The 21,465-nt window shown below is 50.2% G+C and overlaps 1 protein-coding gene across 1 annotated transcript in view; it reads right to left on the bottom strand.

Annotated features, from left to right (window-relative positions):
* The window catches only part of CNGB1 (cyclic nucleotide gated channel subunit beta 1), an 87,069-nt gene that overhangs the window by 22,957 nt on the left and 42,647 nt on the right, over positions 1-21,465 (bottom strand). The window contains exons 18-25 of the mRNA XM_030796277.1: positions 16,009-16,116; positions 13,047-13,204; positions 11,757-11,912; positions 9,922-10,130; positions 8,780-8,830; positions 7,908-7,994; positions 5,589-5,653; positions 4,434-4,556 (exon numbers count right to left, since the gene is read on the bottom strand). Of these exons, the coding sequence (XP_030652137.1) occupies positions 4,434-4,556; positions 5,589-5,653; positions 7,908-7,994; positions 8,780-8,830; positions 9,922-10,130; positions 11,757-11,912; positions 13,047-13,204; positions 16,009-16,116 (957 nt within the window). The remainder of the gene's footprint in view (positions 1-4,433; positions 4,557-5,588; positions 5,654-7,907; positions 7,995-8,779; positions 8,831-9,921; positions 10,131-11,756; positions 11,913-13,046; positions 13,205-16,008; positions 16,117-21,465) is intronic.

Here is a 21,465-nt window from a genome sequence, read left to right as displayed (position 1 = left end):
GTTTACTGGGGCACAAGCCCCTTTGAGAATCTAGAGAAAGCCAGCTCTGTTTCCCCAGAAAAGCCAACATATAATCAAATTTTAGCTCCAATGTCTGGGGGGTTTGTGATCCCCTAAAATCTCTATACCCCAGGTTATTAACTCCTTTTCTGCCATGCTGGCTTCCCCCTAACAATAGCCATAGCTAGGCACAGGGGCCACTGACTCCTGTTCAGGCCCAGGCTAGACATGCTACACAGATTAATTTATTATTTCTCATAAGAAATCTGGATGTAAGTTACCCCCATTGTGCCTGTGGGAACACTGGGTCTCAGAAAGGGTAAGGTCACAGAGTTCAATTCCATGTAGAAATTGCATTCTCCCCTTTGCATAGAAAGGGCCTTCGAGTCCCCCTCTGCCTCCTTGTGACGGGTTAAGTGAATGAGGAAGTGAATGAATGCATGGTCTAGCCAGGGCTCAGGAGCAGGGCTGTGAATGCGAACGGGTAACAGGGCCACTGGTGACGTGGGGAAGCGTTAGATCTTGACCTCATCCCTGATATTCTCCACCCCACAGTGGCTCTCAGGGACTCCCCTCCTGCCTGCCTGGGCTGCCCTGGCCTCTGGCACATCTCTTTTGAGACAAGGTCTTGCTCTGTCGCCCAGGCTGGAGTGCAGCAATCTGGGCTCACTGCAACCTCCACCTCCCGGGTTCCAGCGATCTTCCCATCTCAGCCTCTTGAGTAGCTGGGATTACAAGCCTGTACCACCATGCCCAAGTAAGTTTTGTATTTTTTTGTAGAGAGGGGGTTTCGCCATATTGCCTAAGCTGGTCTTGAACTTGTGAGCTCAAGCAGTCTGCCTGCCTCAGCCTCCAAAAGTGCCGGGATTACAGACATGAGCCACCAAAACCAGCCTGGGACATCTCTGTAAAGGCGTGGCTCCCCCTCAGGGCAGGGCTCATGGCAGAAGGCGACGGCCATAGCCATGGTGGCTGAGGTTGGGGCATCTATACTGGGAGGGGATGTTCTGAACAATTAATCACTCTACGAAGCCGCCACCTTGGACGCAAGCGACCCACCTGTTCCCACTGGGAGCAAGGGCCTGGGGGTAGACAGCTGGACCACGGGCATTTTGTGTCACAGGGTGAGGCAGGGCACCCTTCGGTGAGTAACTCCCCGAAGGACCTTTCCTTCTTCCGCCTTTTCATCCTCACTACGGCTGACTGAGCACCCACTGTGCCCAGGCACTGAGGCAGGGGTTCAGAGGCATCTACTCCTCAGTCACCTCTTTAGGGTGGGAGTCCCATTTGCAGCCCCATTTTGCAGGTGAGGGAACTGAGGCCCAGAAAAGAGAAGTGGCCTGTCTCCGCTGCCAGGGGGCAGCTCTAGGAGTCACACTTGGGACTCCTCATCCCTCGTCCCTCAAGCTTCCACTCTGACTCCGCAGGCCCACCCCCTACCCTGTGCTCATCCCTCTTGCGCACACTGCCCTCCCTCCCCTAGGTCAAGCCTGGAGGGTTGGCCTGGAGGGTTTGCTGCTCTCTGTGACACAGCAGGGCCCCTTGCTGGCTGTCTGCTGCCTCCCGTCACTCCCAGTGCACTCTCCCATCAGCGCAAGGGCTGAGCCCTCCCTCTGCTCACTCTCCTGCTTAAGGCTTTTGACAGGGTAGGGGAGAGAGTGTCGCCTTCGACACCATCCAGCCTTAAAATGCATGCCTGTAACTCTAGCACTTTGGCAGGCCAGTCACAGGCGGATAGCTTGAGCTCAGGGAGCCGAGACCAGCCTGGGCCACATGGCAAAACTCCATATATCCAAAAAATACAAAATTAGCTAGGTGCAGTGGCATGTGCCTGTGGTCCCAGCTACTGGGGAGACTGAGGTGGGGGGGATCACTTGAGCCCGTGAGGCATAGGTTGCAATGAGCCGAGATCATGCCGCTGTACTCCAGTTTGGGCAACAGAGAGCAAGACCCTGTCTCAAAAAATAAAAACAATAATAATAATAAGGGAGGTGGCATATATATGGGAACTCTCTCTACTTTTCAATGGACCTCTCTATAAACTTCTAACCACTTTTAAATAAATTAAGTCTGTTCATTAAAATAATTTTTTAAACTTTTTTTTCTTGCTCTCTGTTGCCTAGGCTGGAGTACAGTGGCGCAATTTTGGCTCACTGCAACCTCCCCCTTCTGGGTTCCAGCGATTCTTCTGCTTCAGCCTCCCAAGTAGCTGGGATAACAAGCGTGCATCACCACGCCTGGCTAATTTTTGTATTTTTAGTAGAGATGTGGTTTCGCCATGTCGACTAGGCTGTTCTCAAACTCTTAGCCTCAAGTGATCTGCCCACCTCGGCCTCCCAAAGTGCTGAGATTACAGGCATGAGTCACTGTATCTGGCTAAAAATTTTTTTTTAAATGTTAGTAACTTTTGGTGACTTTTGGTGGAATCAACAGTGCTCATGCCCACCTCCCCCACTCCCTCTGGCCACCAGGTTGGCACTTTTCCTTTTCATTGAGGCAGTTAGGACTCTGTGGCCACGACACCTGCGTTCAAATCCCAGCTCTGTAACTCATGAACCGTGTAACCTTGGGAACTCGCATCTGTTACCTCAGCTGTAAAATGGGGATGGGGCAGTACTATCTGATGTGATGGTTGTGAGTTACTGTGTTCAGTGCTTTAAACAGGGCTGGCACGAAATAGGTATCCTACAAGCCTTGCTGCTATTATCATCATTGTCATCATCATCACCATTGTAAACCAAAAATGAATTATAAGGCCCCCAACCATTGGAACGGACCCCTCCTCTTGGCCAAGGGCTTTCCCGAGTTATCTGAAAACCTAATTCAGGCCATGAAGGAAGAGGGGGTCGGACACGCCTCATTATACCCCTCCAGCGTTAACATCAACACAGACCTTAAGTCTGGTAAGAAATATCACAGTCTCTTTTCTTTAAAGCCTGCTACTTAGAGGCTTCATCTGCATGAAAATACCTAGGTCACCACAACCCCCTATCATAACCCAGACATTTCTTTCTACTGAGAACTCTTTCAACCAATTGCCAAGCAGGGAATTTTTATTTATTGTTATTATTATTATTTTGAGACAGAGTCTTGCTCTGTCACCCAGGCTGGAGTGTAATGGTGCAATTTCATCTCACCACAACCTCCACCTCCTGGGTTCAAGTGATTCTTGTGTCTCAGCCTCCCGAGTAACTGAGACTACAGGCACTGCCACCACACCTGGCTAATTTTTGTATTTTTAGTAGAGATGGGATTTCACTGTGTTGGCCAGGCTGGTCTCGAACTACTGACCTCAGGTGATCTGCCCGCCTCGGCCTCCCAAAGTGTTGGGATTACAGGTGTGAGCCACCAAGCCCAGCTTTTTTTTTTTTTTTCCCCAAGCAGAGACTTTTTAAATCTACCTATGACCTGGAAGCCACTCCTCCCTTTGAGTTGTCCCGCCCTTCCAGATCTAACCAATATAAACCTTACATGTATTGACTGATGTATCCTGTCCCCCTAAAATGTATAAAAGCAAGCTGCACCCCGACCACCTTGGACACATGTCATCAGGAACCCCTGAGGCTGTACCATGGGCATGTCCTTAACTTTGGCAAAATAAACTTTCTAAATTGATTGAAACTTGTGCCAGATACTTTTTGGTTCACACGTCATCATCATCCCTTTGGCAAGTCTCATAATGGATGGTGGCTCTCTGATGGGCAAGTGGGTCTCACCTCATTCGCCAGCGCCTACATGGTAGCAGTGCCTGGGGAGCTGTGCTGGGGAGTATTCTCTGGCCTCATTCCCTCTTGGCCTTGCCCAGGGAAGCAGGAGTAGATGCACAAATACAGCGTATTTGCACACTGTAGTAGACTTTGGATGCAGAAAGGATCCAAGCAAGTCTTGTTCACACCAGTACCTCCAGCCTGACACATGCAGGTGCTCAGGAAACCTTAGCTTGGGGAAGACGTGGTGACCTGGCTCTTTTTCTATTTTTATTTTTTGAGATGGAGTTTCACTCTTGTTGTCCAGGCTGGAATGCAATGGCGCAATCTCAGCTCATTGCAACCTCTGCCTCCTGGGTTCAAGAGATTCTCCTGCCTCAGCCTTCCCAGTAGCTGGGATTACAGGCGTGCATCACCACGCCTAGCTAATTTTTGTATTTTTAGTAGAGATGGGGTTTTACCATGTTGGCCAGGCTGGTCTCTAACTCCTGATATCAGGTGATCCACCTGCCTCAGCCTCCCAAAGTGCTGGGGTTAAAGGTATGAGCCACCACACCCGTCCCAAGATGTGGCTCTTGAGCCTTGTCATGCCAGTGATTGCTTAGGAGCAAAGAGGCCTTGAAAATACAGCAGCAATAAGACTCCTTCCCGGAGTCTCTGTGCTGCGAATTATAAAGAACAGGAAGGTCACCCAGGCATGGCCCCAGGGGGATGACTGTGGCTCACCTGTTTCCCAGGCCATCGTAAACCCAGTGAGTGGAGCCGAGGCCCTGATAGGCCGATGCCCAGTAATAAAGACAGGAATTCAAATGCAGGCTGTAGAGAAGGTAGGCTGTGGTCCTGATGACCCTGCAGAAGGAACGCAGCGCATGAACACAGCAGCGGAAGGGGGAGGTGAGGGATAGACACCTGGACAGTGAGAGCCAACCCATGGCTGGGCTGGCCCGACTGGATGCTTTGTTGAGATTGCACCAGTTAGGAAGGGTGGTGCTTGAATGGGGTGTTGTCATGACCTGGGGCTAGAATTGGCACAGAGGTAGCAGAGCTGACTGTGCACTGGGGGATGGAGGGGCCAGAGGGGAAATGTGTGTGTGGGGAGGAGCAGGGAGGGACTGATGTGTGCAGAGGAGTTGAGGTGAAGATGGGGCCATGTCTCCCCAGGAGAGATGTGGACAGGAGCCTTGCCCCCTAGCACGGCCTGGCTGGTCTTGTACCTCATGCTCAGACATCTGTGAAACAGCCACCGCCACCTTACACCTGTTCCCATTCTGTTAGAGCTGGCTGGGGGCTCCAGTTCCCTGAGCTGAGGCCAAAATGAGGCCCAGTTCGCTGCAATGCTGATAAGCCCCTCGTGCCAGCCGATGTGCACCCTCATCACAATGAGGGTCTTCGGATATTCCTGGTTCTCTAAATAACAAACATTTCTCTGGGAAAGAGGAGGCGGGACCAGGAAGATGCCTGGCTTCCAGTGTAGACGGGGCCTGGATGTCAGTGGGGGTACACAATGTCTTGCTGTCTGTTCTAGGTGCAAACTTCCTGTGTTGTGTGTGTGTGTGCATTGTGTGTGTCATTTGTGTCGTGTGTGCATTGTGTGTTGTGTGTGCACTGCATGTGTTGTGTGTTTGTGTTTGTGTGTGTTGTGTCATATATCTGTTGTGTGTGTATTGTGTGTGTTGTGCATGTATGTATCTGTTGTGTGTGTGCATTGTGTGTTGGGTGTGTGTATGTTGTATGTGGTGTGTGCATGTGTGTGTTGTGTGTGTTGTGTGTGTCGTGTGTGTGTTGTATGTGTGTCATCTGTGTTGTGTGTGTATTGTGTGTGTTGTGTGTTTGTGAGTGTCATGTGTGTGTGCATGCATGCACATGCAGGGGGAGTCTCACCTGTACACGTAGGCTTTGCTGAGGATGGATTCCAGGCGGCTGTTAAACTCGAAGAAGGCCATGTACTGGAGGGAGAGGAGGGCGTGAGAGCAGCCCACCGGCCGTTAGGTAGCATGCTGCTCCCACGCCCACGGGCGCCGGGACTCAGGGCTTTTCCTGCAGCCCCCAGGAGGGAACAGGATGGTGAGCATTCAAAATCAGAAGTCCTCAGCCCCTTGACGGGTAGGGGCCAGAAACTCCATTTAGGAATCTGAAGAAAGTCATAGCCCATCTTCCCTTGGAAATGACATGTAATCTTGTTCTCACAATTTGCATATAATTTCAGGGGAATCCCGGACCCTCTGAACCCTATCATGAGACTTTTAGGGGTACATGCATCCAGGTTAAAGCTGCTGTTTTTAATGTTTCTTATAAAGAAAACAATTTAATAAAGAGACAGCATCCCTAACACCCCACTCTTAGATCCTTCAAAGGTTTATTTATAAGAATAAAAGTATATTAATAACTACTTTTCTTTATTGAGCACCTATTATATGACTGGCATATGCCTTTTTTTGTTGTTTTTTCAGAGACAGAGTCTCACTCTGTCACTCAGGCTGGAGTGCAGTGGTACAATCATAGATAACTGCAGCTTCGAACTTCTGGGCTCAAGCAATTTTTCAGCCTCAGCCTCCTAAGTAGCTGGGACTACAGGCACACATCAAAACTCTTGGGTAATTTTGAAATTTTTTGTAGAGACAGGGTCTCACTGTGTTACCCAGGTTGGTCTCACATTTCTAGGCTCAAGTGATCCTCCTGCCTCAGCCTCCTAAAGTGCTGGTATTACAAGCATGAGCCGCCACACCCAGCCAGCACATACATTTATATACATTACCTTATTCCTTATTTACATATGAAGTATGTATTATCATTCTCCTTTGACAGAAATTGGTGCTCAGGGAAGTCCAGTAACTTGTCCAAAGCACACAGCTGGTATGTGAGAGAGTCAGCATTCCAACCCAGGCCAGACTCAGAGCTGCAAGCTCTCTCCTTATGCTATACCACCTCTAGATCTTTGGATTTATTTTTTGATATTTGAAAACAGTATTTATGAAGATTCTCTAAGGGATATTCCAGTTATCATCCATGTGTTCATTCTAATTCCAGCCACAGTTTAAACTGGAGGCAGAAAGAACAGGGGCTTGAATGGCTCACTCAAAGAGTTTTGTCCACTGAACGGTGTTCAATGTTAGGCCTGTGAGTTTTGCCCCCTCACTGGGGCCACCATGTGAACCAAGGTATGGATCTCACCTCTGCGTCTGGGGTAAAACTTGGCCTGTGGACCCAACCTTCCTCACTCTGATGTTTGGCTCTAAAGCAACCTCTGCAGCCCCTGGGAGGCTGGCATGTGTCAAATAAGAATGGTGCCAATTCCACTTTCCCCCTTCCTCTTGGCAGCCAGGAAGCTCAGAGGCAGCTTCCATGCTCGATTCCACATAGGTGTGCTTTCTTCTCATCAGGGCACTTGCACACCCCCTAGTTTTCTCTGCCCTGTTTCTCTGGGTTGTTCATGTTATTGCATTTGCATTTTTTGTAAATTCCCTCAGTACTGTTTTCAGAAAAAGGCACCAGGCATCATTTCAGGAGAGAGATGAATGTGATTGGTTGGCCACCAAAATCCATTTGGGGGATCCTGAATGCTCTGAGTGACTAGCCACCCTGGTCATATGACAGGACCGTGGCCAGCTGTGGCAGCCAGACCATCCTGGAAACTTTCGCTCTGCCCAGTGAGTGCCAGAAGGAATGGCTGGAATGACACTGAGGCCTGGCCAATGATGAAACGGGTGTCTGGCTGTGCATTCAAATCCATCCCTGGCACTTCCTTGATCCTGCGACCTAGGGCAAGTCCCCCAGCCTCTCCAAGCACCAATGCCCCCATCTTTTAGACAGAGACCATCATAAAGCAGAAGATCCCCTCTTGAGAATCTCTATAATCACTGAGAGCATAAACAGTGGAGACGGATGACCTGCATTCATATCCGGGCTCCACTCCCTCCTGGCTGTGTGACTTTGGGCAAATTAATTAACCTCTCTGTGCCCCAGTCCTTCATTTGTAAAATCCTGGCAATAATACTACCTAACATGCAGCACCACAGAAGCACTAGCAAATTGTAATGAACTTTCCACTAAGACACACATGGAATAAATGCATCTCCCCTCAGGCCTTCCCTCGAGGACCCTCCCCTCCCCAGTGCTGCTGGGGGCAGACATGAAGATGCTAGTGTCGGCGCAGAGCTGGGATGAGCTGAAGGCCTGGGGTGGCGGGCCCAGCAGTCCTACCTTTAAACAGCGGGGCAGGCGGAGGAGGGGGTTCACACCGACTTTCAAATAGAGAAAATCCAAGGGCAGGAGGCTGAGCAGGTCCATCTGAAATCCCAGTGGGACACCATGGGGGTAAAACAGATGACCCCAGGTTTGGGGGTGAGGGGGGTGAGAGGCGGAGTCTCTCCCTTCCATGGAAAGGTGAGGTCAGAATGCCCCAGGAGAGCTTAAAACTAGAGGGCAGAAGGTGTCCCACCAACAAGCCCTTGTTTGGCTTCAAAGCCCATGTTGCCAGCCCCGAGGGCAGCTTCATTATCCCCAATAGTGGCTGCTGTGTCATACAGTAGGGGCGGGAGTGGTACAGACACACTGAAAGGTGGCTTCTGGCCAGGCACGGTGGCTTATGCCTGTAATCCCAGCAATCTGGGAGGCCGAGGCAGGCAGATCACTTGATCTCAAGAGTTCGAGACCAGACTGCCCAACGTGGTGAAACCCTGTCTCTTCTAAAAATACAAAAATTAGCTGGGTGTGGTGACGCACACCTGTAATCCCAGCTACTAGGGAGGCTGAGGCAGGAGGAGCACTTGAACCAGGAGGCAGAGGTTGCAGTGAGCCGAGATCGCACCACTGAACTCCAGCCTGGGAGACAGAGTTAGACCCTGTCTCAAAAAAAAAAAAAAGAAAAAAGAAAAAAGAAACGTAGCTTCTGGAGGCCACCCAGCCTGTGCTGGTCTCCTGGGGCCTGTGGCTTGGAGGACACTCCCACAGGGACCAGCATCCCTCTGTGTGGCAGAAACCACATCTCATGAGCCCCCCAGGCACCCAGGGCCCTCTGAGGCACCCCCTTCTGAAACCCCACAGACGTGAAAACTTGCACGCCCGGCACACACCTTGAAGCGGGGAGACTTCAGGTAGTTATTTCGCATGTCCTTTTTGTCCGTCTGAAAGAAAGGGCATAATGATGGTGAAATGACCTTACAGCTTAATCTCTGACCCTGTAGGGAACAATTGTGAAACTTCCCCAAAAACCCCACCCTCAAACGAGCATAATAGCCCAAGGACCATCTGAGCCTTGGTGAAAGCCTTGAGTTTTATGGGTGGAGAGGCCTGGCCCCCAGGGAGGAGGGATTTGTTCCGGTCACCCAGCTAGATCCTGATTTCTCGGGTGGAAAGCGAGGACATTAAGCTTATTCTCTCTGCCCATTGGTCTTACCTGGACCATTTGCACATCTGTTTACTAAGGAATTGGTAACCACTCTAGTCAGGCCAGAAAAGAGGTTCTCCAAGGAAATCTCTTTACTTTTTACTTTACTCTCTTTAAATCTCTCCAAGGAAAATTATTTAGAGGCAAAACCTGAGCTCGTCTGCACACAGCAAAACAGGCAGTGCCGGGGTGGAATTTTGGAAAGCGACCCACACTGGGAGACAGGGACTGTGTCTCCTGTTCCTGAGAAGTCACAGTCAGGGCCTCAGTTTCCTCCCTGGTAAGGCAGGGGTGGTGCACGGGGCTGGACCAGAGGCCAGGGTCGCAAACTGGCCCAAGTAGGAGAGCATCAGTGTGTTCTTTGCAGGACCCCTGGGAGAAGTCAGTTGCCAGTGGATACCTGTGCTGAGCGCCCTGCATGCGTCGTTTCAACCAACCCTCATGGCAACACTGGGAGGTGGAAGCTATTACCAGCCCCATTCTACAGATGAGGAAACAGAGGCAATTCAGCTAGTTGTGGTGGAGGTGGGATTCAAACCAAGTACATCCTCACTAAAGACCATTCCCTGGACCACTTCTCTATCTTTGATTCCATCAAGTGGTCCAGGAACTATTTCACCTATGAGCAATATCTGATGTGCGTAATTTGAACATATCAAAGGCATGTAAAATAAACAACCATGCTATTGAACAAGCACAGCAGCCGTTCTTGAGATTTCCTTATTCACTTATTTTGTCATCTATGACAGCACCAGGGGTCAGTGCCCTGAAGGCTCTGGCTGAGCAGTCTGCCCCCAGTCACCCCAACACCACCTGCCTGTGACTCACAATGATGTCCCCGCCTCTGACAAACTGCAGGCGTATCTGGAACACGGTGATGTCCAGGAAGTAGATGAGGTCGCATAGGTAATCCATCAGCAGCCAGAGGTGGATGTTGTCCGGGGTCTGGTAGGGGAAGGCCCAGCGCACGGGAATCAGCCAACAGTTCCAATTCCAGGCCATCACCACAAAGAACAGCCACAGGACATACATCAGGTCTGTGCGGAAGATGGATGGGGACGCTAGAGCATCAGCCAGGCAAGGCTCTTCACCAGTTGGATCAGGTGGGGTTTTGTTCTTTCTACATTTCTACACTTTCCTTCAACTACTACATGTGGCACTTTTGTAAGAGTGTGTGTGTGTGTGTGTGTGTATACATACATATATATACATACACACACACACACACGCACACACACACACAACTCTCTGCTTTAGGAGCCAGGCACAGTGGCTCATGCCTGTAATCCCAGCACTTTGGGAGGCCTAGGTGGGAGGATTGCTTGAGCCCAGGAGTTTAAGACCAGCCTGGACAACATAGCAAGACCCCCATCTCTACTTAAAAAAAAAAAACAACTATCTGTTTTAAAAATAAATTACTGCTAATCCCTAATAAATCAGAGTACTCTCAGGAGGGAATATGCTGGTATTATAAGATAATAGGCAGCCAACTAGAAAACCCATTTGCTTTTATTCTTCTTTAATTTTTTCCCAAAATGTATTTTCTGCCTCAGTAAATACAGAATAGTAAATAATGCATGAAGGATGGACAGATAGATGGACAGACAGGTGAATGCATGGATGGATGGATGGATGGATGGATGGATGGATAGATGGATGGGTATTCCAGATTATCTGGTTATTTATTTATTTATTTATTTACTATTTTTGTAGAGATGAGGTCTCACTATGTTGCCCAGGCTGATCTTGAACTCCTGGGCTCAAGCAGTTCTTTCACTACAGACTCTCACAGTGCCGGGATTACAGGTGTGAGCCAATGTACCCAGCCCACCAGGTTATTTGAGGAATCCAGTGGACACCAGGGTTGAAGTCCTGCCCCCCAAATGTGTGACCGTGTGACCTTGAGAAAGTCCCTCACTGGCACCTGCCCTCTTCTGAGAAATCACAGGAAAAGGTCAGATAAGAAAGGCAGGGAGTCCTCTGTAAACTCTAAAGTGCTATGCACATATGAAGTGGGTTATTTCTGAGGAATATGAAGTGGGCTTAAAGGGAAGCAAGGGGAATTCACACTCCTGCCCTTTTTCTATTCAGAGCAGGAGCTCTAGGAAAAGGCCAGCATGACCAGAGTGAAAAAGGACTTGTTCAAGAGTCAGGAGTCCTGGGTCTGCACTAACTAGTTGCATCTTTACCCTGGCTGACTTCTCTGTGCCTTAGTTTCCTCATCTGTAAGATGGGTGTGATCTTATGTTCCTATTCCAGGGACTTTTGTTGTTGTTGTTTTTAAGACAGAGTCTCACTCTGTCACCTAGGTTGGAATGCAATGGTGCGATCTTGACTCAATGCAATCTCTACCTCCTGGGTTCAAATGATTCTCCTGCTTCAGCCTCTCGAGTAGCTGGGATTACAGGTGTGCACCACCATACCCAGCTGATTTTTGTATCTTTAATAGAGGCAGGGTTTCATCATGTTGGCCAGGCTGGGTTTGTTTTGAGAATCAGGCGAGAAACTGTGGAATGGTTTTGAAAAGTATAAAAGATCATGAACCCAGGTTGTCTGTGGCCTCCCATCCCACCTCTTGAATCCCCTGACCCTCTCCCCATCCCGCTCCCACTCTCCTGCCCTCTCATCTTACACAGTGGGAACACCCATTCCCCAGGACTCACTGGTCAGCGGGTCAATGCTCTGGGGAAACTGGTACTTCTTCCAGGGGCGGCGTTTGAACTTGCAGCAGAGCATGTCGCAATAGTGCTCCTCTTCCACTGGCTCTGCTTCAGCGGGCTTTGTGTCTGGAGCTGGCTCTGGGGCTTTCTTGGCTGGGGCTGTGGGATGACATTGGTGACCATCTCAACCAGACCTGAGGCCCACATAGAGGATGCAGAGAGAAGGGTCCCAACTGCAGACCCTGGATCCAGATCTGAGAGGACCCTGGCACCATTATACAAGCTACTGCAAGCTCTGCATGCAGAACCCAAGGTGCTCTCCTGGAGCGAACTCCACAACCCCCCTCAACAGCAACGGCAACCTGGGTGCCCACCTGGAAACTCTTACCAACTACAATCTGGAACTGCTTCTTAGAAGCTGCCCCAAACAAGTTGTTTCTGGACCAGTTGGATGTTTTGGTGTCTGCTTGTGTGTTGTGCTTAGACCCCCTTTGTTCCCTCTGATGGGATGGGGGCATTTTGTACCCAGTGTTCCCAGTACCCATGGCTGGAATGCTGAAGGGCCTAACAAAATCAAGGAAGTATTGCTCCAGGTTTCTGAGAGGGAATCTCAACTCCTTCATCTCTAAAAACAGAGACCAGATGGGACATAGCTTCCCTGTACATCTATGATGATACTTTTGGTCTAGGGATTGGCTCTTATAGGTTCAATATGGCTATGTTTTCCAGCTTCAAGACTGTGACATTAGGCTCTGCATGGCCTGTTGTGGGCACCATGATTTCCAAGATACAGCCTTCCTCTGGAAAGATCTAAAAAATCTCCCTGACAAGAGATCATGTGTCTTATTTCCTCCTGATACCTTGAAAGAAAAGAAAAATTCGGATAGCCTCAATAAGAACTTTCAAGGCACTGACATCTCTGAAAAATAGGACTGCCTAGTTCCAGAGCAGGCTGTGCACACAATCTGAGTGTAAGACCATAAGATACATTTTGGGGTGGCACCACCCACCTACCAGTAGGAAAGGGACGGAAGGGTCAAGGAAGGCACTTGCCCCATGGGAGAGAGGGACGAGTGCAAGTGGATTGTTGGTCAGAACTTTGATCTTCTTCCCACCCTTGGGTACATATCTCAACCTGTACATATGGATCCCAAATCCAGGGAGTGGGGATCTGGGCTTCTCTCATGGACCTCAACCATTCCCTTGGGGCCACACTTGCCATGAGTTGACAGGGGACTTTGGAGGCCCCACCCCATCCCCGGCCAGGTAGGCCCCCTCCAGCTCCAGACTCACAGGGCTTGGGGCTCTCCTCATCAGAGGTGACGTCAGGGTCAATGAGTTTCTCCTTCACTTTCTCTGTCCGCTCCTTGAAGAGCTTCACCAGCTCCTGGAGCCGGTCGTTGATGATGGCGCTATTTGTGCTGGCCGTGGAGGCCGCACGGTCCTGGCCGCTGTGGGAACATCACCCAAAGCTGAGCAGGCTGAGCCGGGAGGGACCCGTGCGCCCCCAGGCCAGAGCTGTGCAGCGTCTGTGTCCCACCTTCTGGCAGAGCCTGAAGGAGGTAAGTCCTGCCCTCGTCTCCTTCTGACATCAGAAACCACAGACCCACTGTAATCTCCTAGAAGGAAATTCAGTCCGGGAATAATGCCCAGGTGTTCTGGCCCAGCTTTTGGAAAATGTACCACGTAGGCTCTGATTCAGATGGGCAGTTCTGGAAAAAGCGTGACTCCACTTGTAATTTAGGAGGAAACTCTTGGAACTCAGTTTAGAGTTCAGCAAAATTGGGCTGTTCATCCCAGTGCAGGGTTCACATGAGATATATGTCCAGGGGCAGAACGGAGAGGGAGCAGGCCTACTTTTTTAGGCTTAGGATATAACTGGTGGAAAAAGCAGTGCAGATACATTCTATATCCCTTTAACTTACAGGAATTAAAGTTTCTGCACTGTCAGCAAGACAGAGAGAAAAACAGAGAGAGACAGAGAATGAATGAGTCTGCCTAGCATTCAACTTAGCGTGGGGCGTGTGCCCTGGGCGCAATGAAGCAGGCCTGTGAATGTGCTTTCTTTCCTCTGAGTGGCCTCACTGAGATCATCTTGCTGAACTGAATATCTTTTTTATCTTTTTTTTTCATACATTAAGACACAGAAACTGCAGTCAGCTACTCTTTTTGAGCTCAACTGAGGAAGCTGGACTGGAGAAAACAAGTGTGGGGCTCTTTTTTTTTTGAGATGAAGTTTCACTCTTGTCACCCAGCTGGAGTGCAGTGGTATGATCTCGGCTCAGTCAACATTAACCTCCTGGGTTCAAGCAATTCTCCTGCCTCAACCTCCCGAGTAGCTGGGATTACAGGTGCACGCCACCGCGCCTGGCTAATTTTTGTAGTTTTAGTAGAGACGGGGTTTCACCAGGTTGGCCAGGCTGGTCTCAAACTCCCGACCTCAGATGATCCACCTGCCTCGGCCTCCCAAAGTGCTGGGATTACAGGCATGAACCACTGTGCCCGGCCAAATGTGGGGCTACTAATGAGAGCTGTCAAACAGGTGTGGCGGGGACATGTGCTGCTCCCCTACACTCATTCTCTCCTGTGGTGCACATTGAATGCAATATAGCCACCCAGCCAGGGACCATGTGCCAGGCTCTCGCTATTGGATTGTGAGCTCTCAGACACAATACATGCAACTAGGGGCCTCCTTGCTGAAGACAGGCCTGGGGTTCTCCCTTTCTAGTGGTGACCAGTGGGACATGGGAAGGCACATGGAGAAAGTGGCAGAGCACTGTCATCTGGGTCCCTAAATGATTGAATGGAGCAGAACCTTCTGCTGACCTGATGCATGCAACTAGTGAGATGACGATGGTATATGATACAGTCCCTTAAGCCACTCAGCCCTTGAGGTCCATTTGAGGTCCAGCAGCCTAGCCTGCCTAGCTAATACATGGGTCTCCAAGTTGACTTCCTTAAGAGTTTTCAAGAATAGGTTTTCTCATTATACCTCATTTCTGCCTTCGTTTCTGATATTAAACCCTAACCCTACCCCTACCCTACCCCATAAAATGTGAGTCCACTGCATGCTGCAGTGGGCAACTGGACTGAGGGTGGGGTCGGGGCTTCTTCTTGCTTATCTTTTCTAACTTTCCACAGCTCTGTTAAGCATAAACTGCATAAAATTGTGGATAGAAAAAAAGACTGGAAGGAAGAAGGAATGCCTACTGTCTCCTGTGGCTCATCCAGGAGTCATGGCCAAGGACTGTGATTGGGGATTCCAGGCAGAGCCCACTGGGGTATTCGCCATCCACCAGAGCTTCTCAGATCCTTCAGGAAGAAACCTCCCACTGGCCCAGCCCTGGGGACAGTTCGATCTCAGAGACCCAGGTCCCAATGCCATCACAGTGGTTTCTTTCTCTTTTTTTTTTTTTTTTTTTTTTTTTTTGAGATGAAGTATCGCTCTTGTCACCCAGGCTGGAGTGCAGAGGTGCGATCTCAGCTCACTGCAACCTCCACCTCCCAGGTTCAAGTGATTCGTCTGTCTCAGCCTCCCAGGTAGCTGGGATTACAGGCACGTGCCACCACGCCCGGCTAATTTTTGTATTTTTATTAGAGATGGGGTTTCACCATATTGGTCAGGCTAGTCTCGAACTCCTGACATCAAGTGATCCGCCCACCTCAGCCTTCCAAAGTGCTGGGATTACAGGCGTGAGCCACCACGCCCAGCCGTCATCATAGTGGTTTCTAAACATTGTTCTGCAGGCCAGCTGCACCACATCCCCTGGGGAGTTTGGAAAATGTGAACTCCCCAGGCCTACTGTCTGCAGCTCTGATCCAGTGCAGCCAGGTAGGGCCAGGGAATATTTTTTTTTTCTTTTTTCACAAACTCCCCAGGGCAGAACCCACTGGAGATCCTGGTGGTCCTCCCTGTCCCCACTGACCTTTCAGAAGTTCAGCGGCAGGAGCCCTGCAGGCAGCTCCCCTCAGCCTCTCCTTCACAAGGGGACCTCTGCCTAGAGATCCCTCCCGCTCTGAGCGCTGCTGGCCGTGGACACAGCTGGGCCCAGCGGTTGAGCCCACTGGATCTTACAGGACTCCTGGGCCAGCCAGAAGCAGCCTGGGCAGGAGACCAATCCTGACTTACTGCTCGGAAGCCACTGGCAAAGTCTGCCTTGTGGTAGAAGGTTCTAAAAGCATCCACACTAGCCCCCCCACATCCCCCACCCTCCCCCCAGTCTTTCAACTTTCTGAGACCCCAGAGGGGTCTCACTCAGTGTCCTTCGGGGTGGTGGGGTCGGACCAGGCAACCACTGGGGACTCGGCTGGTGACAACGCCTTGAGCTCTTCAGCCTCATCATCCTCAGAGGGCAGCTTCTTCCTGCAAAGACACAGATGTGGAAGGGGCCTTCAGCAAAGGCAAAGGCCTCAGGGAGAAGTGTCATGACTTTGATCCCTAAAGATCACCTAGAGCCAATTCCTAGATAGAGGATGGGGGCGGAGCATGAACTTCTGAGTCCTCATTTGCCTGGAGGGAGGGAAAAAGGCAGAAGAGAGGTGCATAGCCACTCTCTAGACCTCAGTCTTCCCATCTGTTAAATGGCTTGGCCTAAAGGTAACAGCACTGACTTGGTATTGCACCCCAGTGCTGCCTCTTACCAGTGTGTGGCCTCAGCAAATTACTAAAACACTCTGAGTTACCTCAATTTCCTCCTCCGTAAAATGGGATTAAATCTACCCAAGTAAATGAGATACTTATCACTTAGTTCTCAGCTTCAACTTCCTTCCCCTCTTCTGCTCCCTGTCTAAAGTCACCCACCTCATTCCCCTCTACTCTCTATCACACCACCTTTTCAGCTATCAGAGAAGCCATGGAATCTAGGCTTCAGCTTACGGTGTGACCTTAGGTAAGTCCCATCCCCTCCTGAGCCCCAGGCTCCCTATCTGAAGAATGAGGACTAAGTGATCCTGGGGTCCTCCGTCAGTCAGGAAGTCCAAGTCTGCCACGGAATACTGCATTCTGGAGCCATTAGTGTCTTGGCTTATGGTGTCTAGATCTGAAATCCACCTGAATTTCAGAGACAAGAAGGTTCTTGCCCAACCTGCCTCTGGCCTGACATCAGCAGGTTGGAGCCTGGGCGCCTGACTTGGTGGAAAAGGTGCCTTTGACACTATTTTATGTTGGTATCTTAGGGGCTAACTCTCTGGATTTTCCCACCCTCTGTCCCAGCAGTGAGAATGAATTGGTTTACTGAGGAACGCACAAGCCTGGGAAAGAGGAAAAAAGATCAAGAGAGAGAAATTCCTTAACACCACCAAGAAAGCAAGCTCCAGTGTTAGAGAAAGAATCCTGTTTAAGATAGAGTAGAACCAGCTGATGTAGAAACACAAAGATTGTGTCTGGAGGACTCCGCCCAAGCCAATATCTACCAATAGGAAGAGCATTTCATACATCCATGAATGAAGTCCTGGTGGAGAAGGATGGTCATTCTTAATGACTTCCATTAGCATTTAAAACATAGAAGGCTGAGTGTTAGCACATGAAACCAAGAGTCTGGGGACATGGGTATGCATGTCACACATGAAAGCATATGTGTTAGCTCATCAGGATGAGCATCAGATCAGTCAATAGCATGAAGATGAGACTTTAGGATTTGACATGGTTTGGCTCTGTGACCCCACCAAATCTCATGTTGAATTGTAATCCCCAGTGTTGGTGGTGGGGCTTGATGGAGGTGATTAGATCATGCAGGTGGAGTTCTCATGAATGGTTTGGCACCATCTCCCCTTGGTACTGTATAGTGAGTGAATTCTCATGAAATCTGATTGTTTGAAAGTGTGTGGCACCTCCCCACTCTCTCTCAGTCCTGCTCCTGCCATGGGAGAGCCTGTTTCTTTTGCCTTCCACCATGAGTACAAGCTCCCTGAGGCCTTCCCAGAAGTAGATACTGCCATGCTGCCTGTACAGTCTGCGAAACAATGAGCCAATTAAACCTGTTTTCTTTATTTTTTATTATTTTATTTATTTATCCATTTGAGATGGAGTCTTGCTCTGTCACCCAGGCTGGAGTGCAGTGGCGCGATCTCGGCTCACTGCAACCTCCGTCTCCCAGGTTCAAGCAATTCTCGTGCCTCAGCCTCCCAAGTAGCTGGGATTACAGGTGTGCACCACCACACTGGCTAATTTTTTTTTTTTTTTTTGTATTTTTAGTAGAGACAGGGTTTCACCATGTTGGCCAGGCTGGTCTCGATCTCCCAACCTCAGGTGATCCACCCGCCTCAGCCTTCCAAAGTGCTGGAATAACAGGCATGAGCCACTGCACCCGGCCTCTCTCTTTTATTTATAAATTACCCAGTCTCAGGTCTTTCTTTACAACAATGCAAGAATAGACTAATACAGGAATTGAACCTGAGTGTACCAAAAATGGGCATAACATGGTAATAAACACAGCTGAATCAGCAAGAGAAGCTTGGCTGTGGGGACATGAAAATAAAATGCAAGTTGGGAGTGGTAGGACTAGAAAATGGTTAGAGGCTGGGCCCCTGCTGTGAAGGCCAGGCTGCAATTGCTAAACTCAATAGGTCTCTCCTCAGCCTTGGTGAACACAGGGCAGCCTTGCTTCGGTCTTTAGCTGTGACACTGTGAAAGCAAAATGGTGCAGCTGACTTCCAGAAAATAGGTCCTGGGACCTTGGTTTCCCAAGGGAAGTTCATGATTATTATTATTATTATTATTTTTGAGATGGAGTCTCGCTCTGTTGCCCTGGCTGGAGTGCAGTGGCGCAAGCTCGGCTTACTGCAACGTCCGCCTCCTGGTTCAAGCAATTCTCCTGCCTCAGCCTCTTGAGTAGCTAAGATTACAGGCACATGCCACCATGCTCAGCTAATTTTTGTATTTTTAGTAGAGACAGAGTTTCACCATATTGGCCAGGCTGGTCTTGAACTCCTGACCTCAGGTGATCCACCTGCCTTGGCCTCTCAAAGTTCTGGGATTACAGGCATGAGCCACCACCCTCAGCCATGATTACTTTTTACCAGGGCCTTCACTTCCGTGAGGTTTGATCAGAAATGGAATCCACAGGCAGGGAGCTTCACCTTGGGACCAAGCCTGACACGGATCTTTAGTGATTAATCTGCAATTCCCAGCAGAAGCTGAAAACTCCAGCCAGTTCCCAAATTCCACCCTTTCCCCAGCTGGAGTGTCAAAGGAGGAGCCTCTGAGAACACACCCTGGGGCCAAGTCCTAAGGCGCCCAAACCTGCTGACATATGCACATCTTCCCAAGAAGCTCACCTCAGCAGAGGTTCCTACTCCAGCCCCAGAGGGCCAATCAGAGAGCTGGGCAGGAGGATCTGCGACAGGGGTCACTGAGGCCATCACTGTGCAGATGCAACACTCCACTGGGACCCAAACCTGAGTCTGCCAGGGTTCTAGACCAGCACTCTTCCCCAGCCTCATCACCTTGACTCAGGATTGCACCACTAGGGTTTCTAAGGGAATACAGAGGGAGGGATGTGTGACATCCACCTTGATTCCAGAAGGCTTTGAAATGATCCTGTTGCCTTCTGCCAACTCGCCTAGGATGGCAAAATTCATGGATTCACTTTTTTTTTTTTTTTTGAGACGGAGTCTCGCTCTGTCGCCCAGGCTGGAGTGCAGTGGCGCAATCTCGGCTCACTGCAAGCTCCGCCTCCCGGGTTCACGCCATTCTCCTGCCTCAGCCTCTCCGAGTAGCTGGGACTACAGGCGCCCGCCACCGCGCCCGGCTAATTTTTTGTATTTTTAGTAGAGATGGGGTTTCACCGTGGTCTCGATCTCCTGACCTCGTGATCTGCCTGCCTCGGCCTCCCAAAGTGCTGGGATTACAAGCGTGAGCCACCGCGCCCGGCCGGATTCACTTTTTTCACACTGTAATTAACAAGAACAGCCCCACACAATAAGATTGGGGCCAAAAATCCCATTGCTGGGACCCAAAGTCCGTCGTCCTGTGCCCAGCACAGGGCACTCTCCTGAGCCTAGAAAGTGCACGCTGCTGCCAGACGCTGTGGCTCACGCCTGTAATCCCAACACTTTGGGAGGCTGAGGCAGGCAGATCACTTGAGGTCAGGCGTTCAAGACCAGCCTGCCCAACATGGTGAAACCTCATCTCTACTAAAAATACAAAAATTAGCCGGGTGTGGTGGCAGGCACCTATAATCCCAGCTACTCGGGAGGCTGAGGTAGGAGAATCGCTTAAATCGGGGAGGCAGAGGTTGCAGTGAGCTGAGACCATTGCATTCCTGCCTGGGCAATAGGCAACAAGAGCGAAACTCCATCTCAAAACAAAACAAAACAAAAACCACGAAAGTGCAAGCTGCCCCAGAGAAGCCAGAATGAGGGCCTAAGCTGGCAGCTCCTGGTCCCCCAGCACTGCCTGTGTCTGGCCCTGTGCTCAGTACCTTAGGGTGCAGCAGCTCGTTAAATTCTCACAATCCTAGTAACCAGGTGGTGTTTCTTTCCTTGTCTTACACGGGGAAAATGGAGGCCTAGGGAAGTTAAATGACCTGCCTTAAGACCCACGTCTTACAAGTGGTGCTCTGGGATTCACTCCAAGCCACGGACTTAAGCTGGAAGGAGGGCCTTGCCCAAGCTCCTCTGTGGCTCTTTGGCTCCCAGTGTTCATTCTGTCCCTGCTCACAGTCAGCCCCGCCGCCCTCGGCGTCTACAGAGAGGCAGGCCTCAGAACTCTCCCCTCTCAGGGCTGGGCTCAGGCAGAGGTTTCCCACCCCGTTTCTCATAGTCACAGTCAACCTGGCACTTGCTTGTTTATTTGGTTACTTGTTCATTGTCTATCTTGGCCCCTCTAGAATGTCAGCCCCACGAGGGCAGGCCCCTGCCAGGCTTCTCCCTCATGTATCCCCAGCACCCAGGGCAGAGCCCAGCACATACAGATGTTCAGTACATGCTTGCGAATACATGAATGACAGGGACAAGAGGAGCCTCACAGGCCCAGCTCACAAACAGAAGGCCAGAGGTTTAGATTCCAGCCCCACGTGATCTTGGTCCCCTCCCTCCCCTAAATATGCCACCCCCCACCCAGCCCAGCCTGCGTTGTTTCCCTGCCCATATAAAGGGAACAGGGGTAAATGGAGCAGATGTCTACAAGTGAAGCCATTTCTGGATCCCTTAATGGGCTTTGTACATACTTCAGTGAACTAAACATAAGAATTGATGAAGTTGTGAGCTGTACTCCAAGGCTCAGTGAAACTGTGTCTCTTTTCTCTATATTAAGACCTCACAGCCCTCAGTTGGCTACACCTTGCCATCTCCACTCTGACAGCCTTCTCACCTCAGCTGAGCAATTACTCAGGAGCTCATGGATGAGAGCGAAAAGTAACTAAGAAGAAAGAACCATCTCTCCATCCAGCCAGTGCAGAAGAGGCACAGACAGCCTCCCTTAGCTTAAAAAGCACTGTCCTGCCCTTGGCAGTTTGCCTCCAGCTGTACACAGAGCCTTCTCCCAGGCACCTGGCTTGAGTTGTCCAAAAGCAGCTCTAACCACTCAGCAACAAATTTATCTGAAGAGGTGTAAAAATGTGCACCACCTTGACTAGGAGTGTCACCCTTGAGAAAGGAGCCCAAGGGCAGAGAGCAGAAGACCAAACACGTGATCATGGTGCCATTATGGATAGGGCCCAACAAGAGGGGATTTGTTAAGTTCATTCCGGCACACGGAGCTGGAGGAATACCC

Source organism: Nomascus leucogenys, chromosome 2, assembly GCF_006542625.1.
Source record: "Nomascus leucogenys isolate Asia chromosome 2, Asia_NLE_v1, whole genome shotgun sequence".
Lineage (NCBI taxonomy): Eukaryota > Metazoa > Chordata > Mammalia > Primates > Hylobatidae > Nomascus > Nomascus leucogenys.
The sequence above is the reverse complement of the archived record's forward strand: the minus strand, read 5'-3'. Positions and strand labels throughout refer to the sequence as shown.